The 15,615-nt window shown below is 43.0% G+C and overlaps 2 protein-coding genes across 7 annotated transcripts in view; one reads left to right on the top strand and one right to left on the bottom strand.

Annotated features, from left to right (window-relative positions):
• DCAF6 (DDB1 and CUL4 associated factor 6) overlaps positions 1-2,245 on the bottom strand; it is an 84,546-nt gene extending 82,301 nt beyond the window's left edge. For 4 of the 6 annotated variants that reach the window (XM_062631096.1, XM_062631095.1, XM_062631094.1 and 1 more), the window contains exon 1: positions 2,016-2,245. In XM_062631096.1, the coding sequence (XP_062487080.1) occupies positions 2,016-2,109 (94 nt within the window). In that variant the 5' untranslated portion in view covers positions 2,110-2,245. The remainder of the gene's footprint in view (positions 1-2,015) is intronic. The other 2 variants (XM_062631097.1, XM_062631093.1) reach the window with 1 other exon arrangement.
• Positions 2,246-2,783: 538 nt separating this feature from the next.
• Positions 2,784-10,686, top strand: MPC2 (mitochondrial pyruvate carrier 2). The gene is made up of 5 exons (XM_062631100.1): positions 2,784-3,020; positions 6,815-6,855; positions 8,578-8,662; positions 9,712-9,823; positions 10,448-10,686. The coding sequence occupies exons 1-5, from the start codon at positions 2,915-2,917 to the stop codon at positions 10,479-10,481; spliced, it is 378 nt and encodes a 125-aa protein (XP_062487084.1). The 5' UTR covers positions 2,784-2,914; the 3' UTR covers positions 10,482-10,686.
• The last annotated feature ends 4,929 nt before the right edge of the window (positions 10,687-15,615 follow it).

Raw genomic sequence — 15,615 nt, forward strand, 5'->3', positions numbered from 1 at the left:
CCCGCTGTCTGGTAAATCTGCACATGAGCAGTCACACCTGACTAGCAGCAAAATTAGAGGGTCTATTAAGGCCATAAGTACCATTTTGAACACAAGTGTGATGGCTCCACAAGGCAAGCACACCATGTACTAACCTCTTTCATTAAAAGCCTGTCAATAAGACTTCAGCAACTTTTGCCACCACCAATGCAGATATTAACACCGATTCAGTGGGAAGCCTCTCCCAGGTCCTATTTTCTCAAGGCTATAAAGCCATGGAGCATGTTTAGATGAAATGGAAAACAGTAAATATGAGACCTTAACTCAGCAAAGGGATTTTAACTACTTATGCACATTTTATTGGAGAAAGAAAAAACACCTTATTGTCCAGGAAAAAACATCTTACTAAATCTGAGAGACTGATTTCTACTGATCAAATCTTAATACTTCAACTGTCAGAGACACAATCACGTAGAAACAAAAGTTTTACGGTCCTTCTTCAAAATTTACACACTACACTTAAGAACCCAGTCAGAAGGATAACCATGTTTGATCACTGAATGTTAGGACAATCCTCAGTGAAGACTTGACCAGCTGTCAAGACATAACAAAAGTCAAAAAAAAAGTCAACTCTTTTTTTTTTTTTTTTTTTTTAATTGTAGGGCCTTGTTATTTTGATTGTGGGTTTGTTTTGGTTTCTTTTTTTGCCAAAGCACTTGTGTGCACATAGGTGCTATATATACAAACACTCTCTCTATAATAGGTGGAAGCCTACCAGCAATGACCTTGCTTTTCTCGATTACCTTTTGTGGATGACTGCTCAGGGACCACAGACAGAAAACCAATGAGTTAGACTTGGTAATGTGATATGTCACCTTAAATTCCACTGGAAAACCTAAAGAAAACAACACTAACCACAGCTAGAAGTGCCATGGAGTTAAAAAAAGATACACTTTCTACGACGTTGTAAATAAGTTCCTCCTCTATGTTTTGGCTCTAAATCAGGAATTTACTTTGCCACACAAGCGGAAAAGAACATGCTTGCCACCAACAAACCATCTTCCCTGGAGAGCCATCCCACTCTCCCAAATTGGAGCATCATTATGATATATGATAGATCACCACATCCCCCAAAACAAGCGAATAAGTATTTTTAAATATATATACTTTGGGGAAGGGTAAGATGCAGAATATATGCAACCTTCGCCATTACAAAGAACATCAACAGCTTCGTCAGGCTGGAGAAACCTCCCTGTGGCCTCGTAAACTGAAACTAACGCTATTTTTAACTTGGGGCGCTTAGAAAGTGAAGAAAATAACTGGCGTTTAACAGACGCAGCAGTCAGAAGCCGGAGCTGCAGCGCTTTTACGGGCCACCACGCCCCCCGCCCAGCAGTTGCGAACACAAAGCCCGGCTCAACAAGCTGGCACACAACAAGCTGCTCAACTGGCTGAGCCCAGCGATCGGCTTCCAAAAGCCGGGGAACTCCGAGATCTCCACTGTTATCCTGGCGCTTCTACGCTTTTGTAAGGCAGTCGTTACAGGCTCAGAGCCAGTCAACCCTGTTCAGCCCGAGAAGCAAATACGCGGCTCCCAGTCTATTTTAAGGCGCCGCCACCGCCCGGGCGCCAACTTCCCCGCCGCGATCCCTCATGCAACAGCTCCTTCAGGGAGAGGCGGGGGAGGAAGAGGGCGGACGGGGGTACTTGCGTGCCCGGTGGGGAGACAGCCCCACGCGCGACACAGGAAACTTAGGAGCCAGCTACTCCTAAAAGAGGAGGTGAAGGCGGAACCGACCCCGCAGCACCGGGACGAGGGAACCGGGCTCAGCCCTCCCGGGGACAGCACCGACAAGCCGCCCCCCGCCGCCATTGTGCGCGCACCCCGCGGGGAGGGGTCGGGAAAGAGAACCCGCTACCACCTGCTCCCACGCAAAGGGGAGAGGTGGGAGCAGTTGCTGGGAGGGGCGTCCCGCCCGCCCTCCCTCTCTCCCCTCACCTCAGGGGACGGCTTTGCGGGCCCCGCGCGCCCTTACCCAGGTAGTGCCTCCGCAGCAGGCCGGGCTCTTCGAGCCCTAGGCTCCGCTTCCGCACGTCCCACAGCAGGTGGTGGCAGTGCCCGCGGGACATGGCCCCCGCGAAAGGGGAGCGGCGAAAGGACGGGGTAAGGCGGGGCGCTCCGGTGGTGCTGGGCGCCCCGAGCGATAACCATGAAAACCGATAGACCGGCCGACTGGCTCGTGCCGAGACACCGACGAGAAGCAGGAAAGCCGCCGGCGGCGGCGCTACGCCACGCCCCTCTCCATGGGGCACTGACCCCCGCGGAGCCCCGCCCCTGTCGTGAAGGAGGGGTCGGCAGCTCTCCGAGACAACGGGCGTCTCGCGGGAGCCAGTAGCAGCGTCTCGGGGAGGGGGGAGGGTCTGCCCTGCCCCTCCCCGAATGGGGTGTTGTGGAAATGGCGGATAACGTCAACGCGCTCGGCTTCGCCGGCCAAACCGGCTCTAGAGCCCAGCGGTAAAGCTACAGTGTGGCCATCTTGGGTTTGGGCGTGGGTTCTGCTTTCCGCACGTCGGCCATCTTGAATGGGAGAGTGAAGCGGCTCCCGGCAGCCATCTCTGAGCCGAGGGCTCGTGCCCTTCTCGAAGACGGCCGGAATAGAGCGCGCTGGTATCAGGTCTCCTCACGCGGTGGGGGTAGGCCGCCCTAACCAATAGCGTTACTCGAAGCTTTCAGCCCCACCACGCCTCTTGCAGAGACCACCAATCAGCGTGCAGCGAGCGGCGCTCCTCCCCTCGGGCCGGGGGTGACAGATGGGCGGGGCTGTTGGGGTCTGTGAAAGGACGGTGGGTCGTGAAGGTAGGGGGGTGCAGGTGCTTGCTAGTCCGCTGACTCACTGCTGCTGCTAGGCTCCTGCGCCTCCGTCTCCCTCCCGACATGGCGGCCGCCGCCTCAGGGCTCCGCGCCTCTTACCACCGCATGCTCGACCGCATCGAACTCATGCTGCCACCGCGGTTCCGACCATTTTACAACCACCCGGCAGGTAACGGCCGCGCCAGTTGGGATTGCGGGGGAAGCAGGGCGCGAGACAGCGGTGTCGCACCCCTCCGTTACTCCGATTCTGGGTGTATGGGGAAAACTGATGAGTGGGCTCCTGCTCGTTACCACGTGGTTTGAACCCTGGGAGCGGCTGGGCTGCCTGAGCCGAGCCCCAACCTAGGGGATGTGGTGGTTTCCAGAAGGCCCCGAAGGCTTCAGCAGTCACTTCTTGCTAATGGATGCATTGAAAAAAACAGCGGGGAGCGCTGTAAGGATTTCTGATCTTGCAGTGTACTCTGGTTTAAGTCCGGCAGCTGTTTGCTTCATTTTCTTTCTGCCGACTTAGGCATTCTAACCGAAGTCAACTGGTGCTACTCTTGTAGTTGAAAGACGCCTGTGGGAAAAGAAGGGCTTGAGTTATCCTGAAATGAGCTACCTTTACCTGACCTACATCTTATCTTTACTTAAGCAAACATGGGATTTTGTGTTAATAGGGAGAAATCTCTCGTAAAATGATCCTCTTCAGTGCCATTTAGGTGATGTTTGTCATGTAAACAACTTGCATAGGGGAATTAAATAGAGTGCTCGATAAAATCCTGAAATTCCATAGGTTGTCGTTCCCACTGTTTTGTTTCAGTGGGGTATGCATCCTTGACTCTTCACCTACCTGGAATATGCACTGTGAAAATGGACTTTAGTTTTTAGGCAGTTGTTCTGTCCTCCTCTAACAGTCCTTTCTGGAAATGAAAACTATTGCTTTAAAGAAGTCACAATCAAAGAGTGAAAACTGCAGTTATCAGAATGTCTGATTTGCACTGAATTCACTAGATCAATGTATATATTTAATATTAAAGTTTTTTTTTTAATGTCTAAAGAGTCAATACATGCAGCACTTCCCTTGTAAAGGTGCCAAGCCTCTAAGTGCCAAGTTCGTCTTGGGTGAAATGTGGCAGCTTCCAATTGCTTTTATTGAAAACAAAACATGGTGAGCACTGGGAACATCTGTGTTCATTCTTTGTCAGAACTGTGGTACTAATGGAAAAAAGGCTTTGGAAGTTCTCTTGCAGTGCTTTTCACAGTACTACTGCCTGTGGGCCACTTTTCCCACTACCTTAATCATGAAAATAATTTTTAAAAAATCCATTTTTAGAGACTCTGTATGAATGTATACATATATATATATACATATATATCTGCTGTAATCCGTGCTGATGGTGTGAGAAAAGCCAGAGGAAGCATGAACCTCTGAAGAGCATCAAAGCTGAACCTCTGCCACTTCTGTTTAAGCCTTAAATGTCTTGAGGGTGGTTCTGTGAAAAAGTTATCCAATAGATGTCACTCTGCCTGCAAAAGAAGTAGGTTAAAAATGAAAAGCTCATGTTTTATCCCCGGTGATATCCAAGTTTTGAGTCTAATTTAGGAATATGAGCATTGTTATCATGAAATTACAAATCACTTGTCAGAAATTAAGAACAAAGTTTACTGCTTTTCTGGCACAGACATCTTCCAGTAAAATAACTGATGCGTGGTCTGAAAAGCTGTTTCTTTGGCTTGCACAGCATGAGGCTGCTGGAAGACAGTGAAAGGCCTGCCGTACAGGCTACCACAATGCTCCTGGCAGCCTTGGGGAAGCATGGGTTGAGCTTGTGCTCTCCTTTGGCCTCTTTTGTTCATTTTGCCTAACTAAACTAAACTGTCTAGGACAAAGACTTAATACTTAATAGAACTCATAAATTCTATAAAATCTTCACACATATGATATCCAGATTAGCCTCTGGTATGCCCCTGCTGCTGTATGTGCTGCTGTCAAATTCATCCTTGAAAAATTCATCCAGGTATCAGGATCTGGGAAGAGCTCACTTTGGCTGCATGCTTACTAGAATGCCTCCAGGAGAGGTGATCTGCTTAAGGCATTTGACAGTTAGAACAAGCTTGGCTCTGTACCTTGGTTCAATTGTTTCTTACTTTTGTAGTCAGCAGTTTTAAATTACCGGGTTATCTATTATTAATAAAAATTAGTCATCTTGAAAACTGTACAAGCTGTTTAAGGAATGTAAATTTCATAATAGTCAGCCCACATTCTTTAATACTCCAAATCTGAATGTTTAGAAGAAAATAGATGGCAGTAATTAAAGCTATATTTGTGGGACCTCTGTAAGACTGATTTATAAAGAGCTGTATTTGCAGTATGATTCTAAGTCGCTGGCTAAAAGAACAGCAACTGAAGTTTATGCCTTTAAAGGATGAACAGTCAGCTGTATTTATTCAACACTATTAGATGGTTTTAGTGGTTTTACAACCCCCGATATTGTAGTAAAAAAAACAAAAACCAAACCAAAACACAACAAAAAAAAACACTTTTGTTGTTACCCAAGGAAAATAATCCTAGTAGTTACTAACTGCAGTTTGAAATTTGATCACTGTAATGAGCACTGTGGGTCTGAAGAGGGCTTTATGCAAAGCTGCCAATCTACTTTTTGTTGCTGTCTGTGCTGCAGTTGCCCTGCCCTTTTATAGGGCTTATTTGGCTTTAGGGTGATGACACAACCGACAGTTTTAACAGTCTGTGTTATTCCCCAAATTATGACTTGCTTCACAGGTGATGGTTAATTTTCTCCAAATCATAGTTTTAAACTTGAGGGCTCCTAAAACAGGGAGTATAAACAGTTACTGAAAGGCTTTTTTAAGGCCAAAATGTTAGTGACAAATCAGCTCACATAAAAAGAAAGCAACCAAAGTCCTGGTGGTTGTCATTTATATTTAAAAACTTTACTCATAGTATGTAACATATTACAGTGAAAACTTGGCTTCATCTTGCATGTTATCAGAATGCTGAGCAGTGGCCTAGCAAGACCTAAACCTTAACATGATTTGATGAAACCGGAGCCAGTGTCCCGGCTGTCTCCCAGTGTGGTGGGTTGATGCTTTGGATTGTGGTCTCTCTTTTAAGACCTCAATCAGGAGTCCTGGATGATTTCTGGCATGGTTGGCCATCTGCACATTGTAGGTATGGCATTAGAGTACCTTTTTTTAACCAACCATTTGCCATTTTGCCACTGCTGTAAGAGATTTATTTGCAAAAGAGATGGTTTTCCCAGATCTCATTCCATTGACTTTTCTCCCTTCTTTCTCTAGATTTTTGCCTTCCTTCCCCACACTCCTCCTTTGCCTATTGGTAGATTATTGGGGTGTTGGGTGGATTGAGTAGTAAGCATTGTTTCTGCTAGAAAGACATGGTTATTCAGAGGTGCAGATTACAGGTGAATGAGGACAGTCTCCTTGTGACATTTACTACTGCTTAGGCTTGCAATTTGTACTCGTACTTATGATGCTGTGCTGCATGTCTTCTGTAATGTGAAGAGGTGGGCTGTGATTTAGGAAGAGCAGGAGGGACTGACTTGTTACAGTACTAGTAATAAGGTATTTTGGAGGTTTACAAGATAGAGTTCACAAAGATTTCAAATACTAATTGTCAGAGTAGCTGCAGAGTAGCTTTTAATCATTACAGACACTGTCTTCACTATTTCTAGGACTTATCCTTTCTTCGTTATATATGCATTTTGCCTGCTCTAGTGTTTTTATTTTCTTAAAAATGGAAATAACAAAATCCTACTCACCTGTTGCAGAAATGGGATGACTGATTACATAGCTGAAGGATGATGCTAGAGCTTGTACAGTGGTAGAAACTGCTAATATACACAATTCATTATTTAAAAAAACAAACCAAAACTTACTGTGTGTATTAAACCAGCCACATCTCACTGAATAATTTAACTACTTTTCTTTTTCTCCCCTCAGGTCCAAAAACAGTTTTTTTCTGGGCACCTCTTATGAAATGGGTAAGTATAAAATGCCAGCTAGTGTCTGGATGTCTGTCAAAGTGCAACCTGCAGCGACCCATTGAGCAAGCAGTGGTTTCCCAGCAGATATCTGAACCTACACAAAGATTTAATACCAAGGCTTTAGTTTTTAATTTGCAGGGAGGAACAAAACTAGCACTAATAACATACAGAACAACATGCAGGGGAGATAGCAGGGAGGGGGGAAATGCTTTGTCAAAAACCTGTACTTTTTGCTGAAAGTTTCAGAAAGGCTTTCTTGTGTGAAACTTAAGGAAGTTATGAACTGGCATAATTCAAAACTCTTTAAGTATGTATTTTTTCTGAGATTGAGGAATTTGAAAAGTACTGTAATTTGAAGGCAGCTTAAAGCATGTCAGAGTGCAAGGTAATCTTAAGAAAAGGTAAAAAAAAGGGCAGCTGCCATTTTGGCTGTTGGTAGCTCTCTGCTTCCCACTTGGTTACACCCCCTAGCTATGTTTGCGCACAGGTGAAGTAAACGTCTCCTCCTAAATCACTGTATTCCTCTTAGTTGTATTGGTATAGATAAATGACCTCTAAAATCATAAAGCAATTTGATCTCTGTGTTTGATAACAAGCAAGGATATAACCTGCTCTTCCTATTACCAGCTGGTTCCCAAGTTTCCCATTTGTGAGCCCCAACTTTCTATAGGCCACGGCAACATGTTATGCTCCAAGCTGTAGTTTGGTTTCTTTGTCATTCTAAACTGGAGCTGCAGAAACCATGGTTTTAACCTTCCCCTTTCTCAGAGGCTCTTCCAGGTGACATGCTCCTGAGCCTAAGTATACAGGCAACTCTTCTTAGCAGGCTGGTATTGACAACTGCTGTATCAAAAGAGCATACACAAATATTTTATTTTTTTTTTTTATTTTATGAACATGCAGGAAATGGTGAAGTTCTTCACTGAGAAGTTAAAATAACTTTTCCCCTACACGGCAGAGGTACTTACCTACATGTGCTGGAAGCCTGTACCTCTGTGGCACCACTACAACAGCATCAGTCCTATAAGTGAGGCAGCATATGGACTTCTCTACCCTTAAAACCTGGTTTCTTGATTGGAGCCAAAGGAGTCCTTAATGGCAGTCAGTGGATTAAAAGCATTAGGACTCTCTTATTTGTGGGATTTTGTTTGCTTTCTTTTTTTGTGAACTCCTGTAGCATGAAATTTTATTTCCAGTAGAGGGCAATAACACAAGAATCAAATCAAGCATATTTGCTAGCAAAGTTGTAAAGTACATCAGCCAAGCTATTCCTCCCTTCACCTAGATGTTTTCTATTTTTACTGAAATTATATTTAAAACGTAGCACTTTTACTCCCTCAGTGTATATGGTATCACATCGATCTTTAACAGCAATATCTTAGCCTGAACTTTAGGAAGCTGCTTTCTTAAGCAGCTGTGCTTAAATTAACCTTGTTCTTAAATTAATACAAAATTGCCACTGCCTGGAATTTTACTGCCAGCCAATAAAATTCCAGTGCACCCCTTACAACTGTGTTCTTACTCCTACCACAAGGGATTAGAAGTAGATGGTGTCTCCAAGAGTCTAATTACTCTGCTAGTGTAATGCATCCTACCTCCTGCATAATGCCTATGGAATAAGCACTGAGGTATGAAGCAACTTCCCCTTGTAAAGCAGAGGGAGGTCTGTTAAAGGAGGTCCAGATACTGAACTGGGGCTCACCGAATTTGTCATTACAGGGTTTGGTATGTGCTGGAATGGCTGATATGACCAGACCAGCAGAAAAGCTCAGCACAGCACAGTCTGCAGTGTTAATGGCCACAGGTAAAGCCAAAGTTACTGTATTCTTTTATGCAGCACCCTCTCTAAACCTTCTTCCAGAATCCTCCATCAGTACTAACCTGCTTCTACAGAAAAGGCTTAACTATAATACACTAAGTCTCAGTGTTCCTGTCAGATGAGAATTCCAGGACAGGCCTATGCTTGTTACTAAAACTGTAAGAGTTCTGTGATTATATTAATTTTCTGCATCTGTCTTAATTTGGAATTGTCCAGAGCAAATTGTTAAAGAGTTAGAAGTCTGAGTTTTATCCCTTAAATTACAATTATACCACTTATTCCACTAAGTGACCTCCTTTCCTATAGATGAAGCAATTCTAAAATCTCCAGGATACAGTGACTCTTCTAGAACAGAGTTTAAGGGATTAAAGAGTGGTTGGGCAATTACACTAACATAACTGGAAAGAACTCCTATGTGTTAAAAGAACTTGGAAGCAGTGGTACATGGACTGCTGCACTGCTGTCTGTCATCAGTTTTCATGCTGGCAGAAACAACCACCTGTATTCAAGGTGTTCCACCTTATCTTGTCATGGGTGGGACTTGTAGCAGCTCAAGCTGAAAATCAAAATTGCAGCTGCCACCTTCATTCTCTAGACTTTATTTTCTCTCTGCATTTTACATAATACGTAGACCTTTCTTGACTGGTGGATTCTATAATGTCTAAGCTGAGTACCCTGCAAGAGGCTGGGTATACTACAGCAAAATGACACTACCCTGCAGCTGTGCTGGGGAATTAAGGTCTTGACTGCTGTAGAGTACAGAGGATCTTTCTTTGCTATTAAGACTATGATTGACTCCATTATCTAGTTTTTTTTTTGCAAAAATGCAGTACATACCAGTAGCTGTCCCACCACCACTTGATGTGCTTTATAACTGAGCAATGGCTAGGTATAAGAAAAGCAGTTGTCTAACATGAGGTTATAAAATCTGTTTGCTTAAACTGGCTCATGATTCTGTGTCCAAACTTAAGAGAATGTCTGAATATTTCACTTTAAAGACTTAACATCTTTAAACTTTCCCCTTCATTCAACAGGCCTTATTTGGTCAAGGTACTCTCTAGTTATTATTCCTAAGAACTGGAGTCTGTTTGCTGTGAACTTCTTTGTTGGCTGTGCTGGTGGTTCGCAACTCTACCGAATATGGAGGTATGTATTCAGCAGGAATTTCTACATCCTGGGACACAACACCTCATCTTAAGTAGGAGTTTATAAATTCTACCAGCTTCCATGTCAGTGCAACAGACAAGAGGAACTGAGCAATTAAACACTGCAGAACTTTTTTTGCTTCATTGTTAGTTTCCCAGTTGAGTGAAGTTTTAAATCTTTTCAGCGTAACTAGAGCACATTTTAAGGAACGTGCTATGTAAGCTGTAGTTTCTGGGTCTGAGGCATTCTTTAAAAGCTGTAGGTATGACTGACAGCCTAGATTTTCTCCTCCGCATAAGCTTTGCACTTCTCCTTCAGCACTTTCAGTGTTGAATCATGTCAGTTCTAGCTGGACTGAAGGGTTCTTAAGTAGAGCAGCATTTTCTAATTCCTTTTTAATTACTATTTCTTGAGGCTTCTGTGCCGGCCAGGAATAAGGCAAACTTAGTTGCAGCAACTAAGTAGAAACTTCATACATGAGCTAAACTGTGCTATCCTGAGTTTCCACCCTCAAGTCTGTTCTAACTTTAAACCTCCTCTGCTGAACACATTGTTAGGAAGATACTGTTATTGTAATTAGCGTTATGTTCTTAGTCTGTGCTTGTTTTCTTTTTCCCCTTATAGGTATAATCAGGAACTAAAAGCAAAACAAGACTAGGTGCAGCAAAGAGATGCTTAACCCACAGATCAAATCCAGCAATGCACAAACCCTTCCCCATGGGACCTAGCTTCACTAATTTTAATGTTTTTTGAGAAAATGAAAAAGGAAATTGAAATGTTTGGAGAGCAAGTGTTTTCTAAGTACAAATAACAAAGTATCTCTGTACACTTAAATAAAGTGCAACCTTTTAAATTCAAGCAAAGTCCATGTGTTATTGTCTCTTTAAAAGAAACAGATTCTGGATTGTGCCTGGAATGAGTTGCTGGGCCTGACCTTATCTGTCTCCACTGAACAGTACTGAGAGTGACACAGTGCCAGTCAGACAGAGACTCAACTGCAGTTATCTTCCTCCAGGTCACAGGCAGACCTGGGTGGGCTTTTACCATACTTCAGTAACCAATAGTAGCATTTGCATTTCATTCTCTGATGCTCTTCCCTGGTTGTGTAAGGATATTCTTTTCAGCCTCAGCCATGTATATCTTCATTTGTTTCCCAGCCACTAACATCTTTACCAAAAGAAGGGAGAACTAGGATGTGCCACGAGTGTTTTAGCTTCTGTCATCTTTCACAACTAGAGGCAGAAAACAGGTGCATTTAAGTACCTGGTTCTTGGGAATGTGAAAAATAAATAGCCAAAACTTTTATTACTTGCTTTCCACCCCATCCTTTAACACATGCAGATTTCCTGTAAAGGTGTTCACTCAGGAAACATGTATGTGGTACTTCTCCAGTAGCTTCTTCGGGATTCAGGAAAATGAAGGCATTGAAATACTGGAGTTTTGCAAAAATCCTGTTACTAAGTCTCTTCCCACTACTTTCCCCCAATCCCATTTGAGTTATCAGCAAGGCAGAGGTGCAGAAGAAACTGTTCTACGGTTGTAAGAGCTACAGCACCTTGCTGTAGTACTGATGTCCTCTCCTTGTGTATAATGTTACATTATCCTGTGCAAAGTATTTGTGTGCTTCAAGGAAAGCATTTTTCCTTCTTAAAATGCACCTGATAGACTGTCAGATCCCCTTTTTTTCAGAGGCTGCCCTGCCACCTCCAGTTCTTTCTCTCCTGTGTGTGTTCTGCTTGCAACCAACAATTGCATTTCTCAAATGGTGAACACTCCAGCTGTGTTGTTTGCTGGGCTGACAGAGACTAGAGTGACTGAAGAATACTGCCAGAAAGAGGTGGTGTGTTTCAACCCCCCTCCCTTCACACTCCCTAACCAGGTAAGACCCATCCAGCAAACCACTAATGGGGAGGGGAAGTGTATTAAAGTAGTCATAAGATTACAACAGAAAACATGAAAGTCCATTCAAGAAAAAAATACCCAAGATAACTGTTTCCAGATGAGTCTGTAAAGGCAAAAGCACAAACGGTACACCGGCTCTTCATGTAACCGGGCCATGCAATGCGTATCTAGCTCCCTTACACAGAATATCCACTTGTCTTACAGGCATTAGTTCTCTGGCATACCTCCAGGACAGAGGTTTACAAAGGAGAAGTACCCAGTCTATGTTTCCAGTTATACTTACCACGTAACAACAGCTGGTATTGCAGGGAGACAGAAAAGATTGCACAGCACGCTGATCTCCAAAGGCATTGTACTTGCATTTTAGAGTGCAAAAATACTTTTAAATGAAAGGGCTTATTAACTTTAGAAGGGAAAGGGAAGCCTCAAGAAGAGTATAATGGCTGAGCATATGATTAATATGATTTTGGAGTCTCCCATATAAAAACGTTACCCAAATACAAGCACTGCAGGGGTCCAGAAGTCTTACGCACCTTCTCAGTTTTGATGGTTTTAAAAAAAATATTTCTATCACCTATTGCACAAGAACAATTTGTATTTGAGGTCCTAGATAGATACATTAATAACATAAAATTCCAAGACAAGATTTCAATACAGAGTGAAGGTGGTGTGGTTATAAATCAAATGACCCACACTTGACCTCAATGAATCCACTCTAAGGCTATGCAGCTTCTAAGCTGCATATACACATTTACGGCAGTTACAAGACAGATGGTTACCTAAACCATTCTCATGAGTTTAAAAAGTTAAAAACCTAATTCCAGCTCTGCTAGTCACAAACTGAAATATCACTAAGGCTTTGAGAGAAAACAAAATTCTGCATGGCTCCAATTCTATATATTTCATTTGGATAAATGAAACATGATTCAGTTAGTTACAGGGACACATTTGCCTCTATGTAATGACTCTTGATATCATTTCATAAAATGCCGACCATCTCCCTCACCGAACAACTGCTGAAGTCAAAAGTGATGGTGATCAATGGTGATTTGATATACTGAGTACAGCTACCAATTTACTTAGATATTTTATAATTATTTGTAATCCTCAGATTTCATTTCTGGCAATCAAAAATAAGAAAGAATATATCTACTGTTAAAAGCCAAGAATAAATAAATAAATAAGCTGAAACTGTTCCACTTAGCAGTTAAGAATAGGGAAGATGAATGATGCCATTCATATCCCTGGCTCTAGGGGGTGGCAACTGCCAGAGCCCAGGCTGGCGATCCAAAACTGCACTCCTACAATGGGCAGAAGGTCACTTTTACCCATAAAAGACCTTTTCTTTCCCCTCAGCTGAGAAACTTATTTCAGATTGATCCCACTCTTGTCTGCATGATGAATAAAAGAGAAACATCACACAGACCTTTCCCAACTTCCATATCCAAGAGCAATGACCCATCTAAGTTTTAGTCACTTGCTACTGCCTCAAGGGAGGCTGCCTACTCCTCAGCTGAGCTGAGCAAGCCTGCCACACAGCACGTCTTTTTAAAATAGAGGGTCTTAAAAACAGCTATCACTACTACTATGACAGGACAAGGATAACACGCTCAGTGCTCCTCAAAGTCCAAGCTGTTCCTCTCCACTGGCAAAGAATAGCATTGAAGAATTAAGAGATGAGCAGCAGAGTTAAAACTTCTGGTCACCATAACATTAGGACATGATGACCCTGTCTGACTTTAATCTCTGCCTGCTGGCCAGCAGGGAGTAGAAGTCCTCTGTCTCCTGAGACTTTACTAAGTAAGCCAACTTAGCATCAGTCCCTTTCATCAGCACAGGTTACGGTATGATTAAACAAGCTAAGATAACTTCAGAGACAGAAAGTTCCCAAGTGTTGTCTCACATTGCTTCAAGTTCTTTTGACTTCAGCCCAAATAAGGGATTTAACAGCTGCATTGTTCATGTTTCCATGACCAAAAAAAAAAAAATTATATATATATATATAATTCAACAGTTGTGCACTGGAGAGGGATTTGGACTGATTTCTGCTGTTCCTGGAGACAGGACTTCCGTTTCTTTTTAGAAAGATGTTCAACATTTTAAGAAAATACTTCTAAGTTCATTCTGCCTTCACAAAGAGGGTGTAAGCAGCCTTGAAAAAGCCTCCTCACTATAGGCAATACGAACATACCTGTAGCTAAACAAAAGCAATGAAAGGAGAGGTTTCCTAAAATTAGTTAGCACCAGCCAGATGAGTGTCTCCTAAAGTAAGCACCAGATCAGCATGTTTCTAAAAGTCAGCACCAGATAAGGACTGTGCTCAGATTCTCCAGTATATTCCAGCAGGAAAAGAAACAAACATCATCAGCAGACCTCAGAGCCAAGGATGGCCCTGTCGTCTCATAGCAGCAAGTTTTTGATAGCTACCTTAATCACATTTCTCCCTCTTGTTCTAAAATGTCTGGGGAGAAAGATGGTGATGCACAGGGATGAGCACGGGCAGATCAAAATCAAGTTTCTCCACCAATCATGTCAAAAGCATTCATTTCTCACTAAGTGTAAAACAAACATTGGCAAGTAACAACTGGTAGATAAGGAAAGCAGCAGCAGCAGGATTCATCCTGATCTTAATGAGGCTTCTAACAAAGGCAGGTGTTACCAGGAAAGAGTGTCTGATCCTGATGGAAGAATATAGCATTGGCTTTGTTAGGGGAAAAAAAAAAAAAAAACAACAAAAACCCAAAACCAACACTGTACACAAAACAGTTATTAAAGTTACACTGTGATAATTAAAGGATTATCTAATGTGGTTCTGAAAGGGTCTGCCATCAGCCTAAAACAATTTATTAAAAAAACTGGGCTAAGAGGAATTTCATGAAGTTCAAGAAGGAGAAGTGCAAAGTCCTGCACCTGCAGAGGAACAACCCCTTGCACCAGCACAAGGGGTTGATTATTAATGGGCAGCTGGGGACTGCCTGGCTAGCAGCTTTGCAATAAAGGCCCTGTGGAGATCCTGGTGGACACCAGGCTGAACATGAGACTGCAGTGTACCCTGCTGCAAAGAAAGCAAGTGGTATCCTAGGCTGCATTAGGCAACATATTGAGAGCAAGTCAAGGGAGGTGATCCCTTCCCTTCATACCCCACTGGGGAGGCCACACCTGGAGCACTGCGTCCAGTTCTGGGTTCTCCAGTACAAGAGATATATGGACTTAACTGCAGCAAGTCCAGTACAGGGCCACAAAGATGATAAAGAAATTGGGGCATCTTTCATATCAGTAAAGCCTGAGAGAGCTGGGACTGTTCAGCCTGAAGAAGAAAAGACTTAGGGGGACTCTTATCAATGTTTTTAAATACTTGACGGGAGAGAATGAAGAGTACTACTCTTCTCAGTAGTGCTCACTGGCAGGGCAAAAGGCAATGGACAAAAATTAAAAAAAAAAAAAAAAATGGAAAGAAAAGAAAAGAAAACAAAAGGAAATTCCACTTGAACACAAGGAAGCACACTTTTTTACAGGTTGCCCAAATCTTCCATCTGTGGAGATACTCAAAACCCAACTGGGCCAAGTGCGGAGCAACCTGCTCTAGCTGACTCTGCATGAGGAGGAAGGGTTTGAATCATATGATCTCCAGAGGCCCACTCCAACCTCAACCACTCTGTGACTGATCCTTTGAAATGAACTGAACTAGGAAATGAATCAGAGAGAAAGGGTTCTGGTGGACAAAACTGAGTATTATTTGCAGCTACAAAAAGAAACAATACCACATTAGGATGCACAAAACAGAAATCCTTCTACTATATGCTACTCTAAGATCTCAGCCAGAATGCCCCTTCTATCTTTGAGCATTAGATTTCAGGATACAAATGGGCCAGCTAAAGAAAGATCCTTTT

The sequence above is a fragment of the Pezoporus occidentalis genome, unplaced genomic scaffold (genome assembly GCF_034315485.1).
Source record: "Pezoporus occidentalis ecotype Australia unplaced genomic scaffold, CSIRO_AGI_Poc_V1 ctg368, whole genome shotgun sequence".
NCBI lineage: Eukaryota > Metazoa > Chordata > Aves > Psittaciformes > Psittacidae > Pezoporus > Pezoporus occidentalis.

What these genes read in the sequence shown, in the direction of transcription:
- MPC2 (XM_062631100.1), top strand. Translation starts at nt 2,915, where the DNA reads ATGGCGGCCGCCGCCTCAGGGCTCCGCGCCTCTTACCACCGCATGCTC. An exon ending in ATTTTACAACCACCCGGCAG is followed by an intron (nt 3,021 to 6,814) that starts GTAACGGCCGCG and finishes TTCTCCCCTCAG; the next exon opens with GTCCAAAAACAGTTTTTTTC. An exon ending in CAACTCTACCGAATATGGAG is followed by an intron (nt 9,824 to 10,447) that starts GTATGTATTCAG and finishes TTCCCCTTATAG; the next exon opens with GTATAATCAGGAACTAAAAG.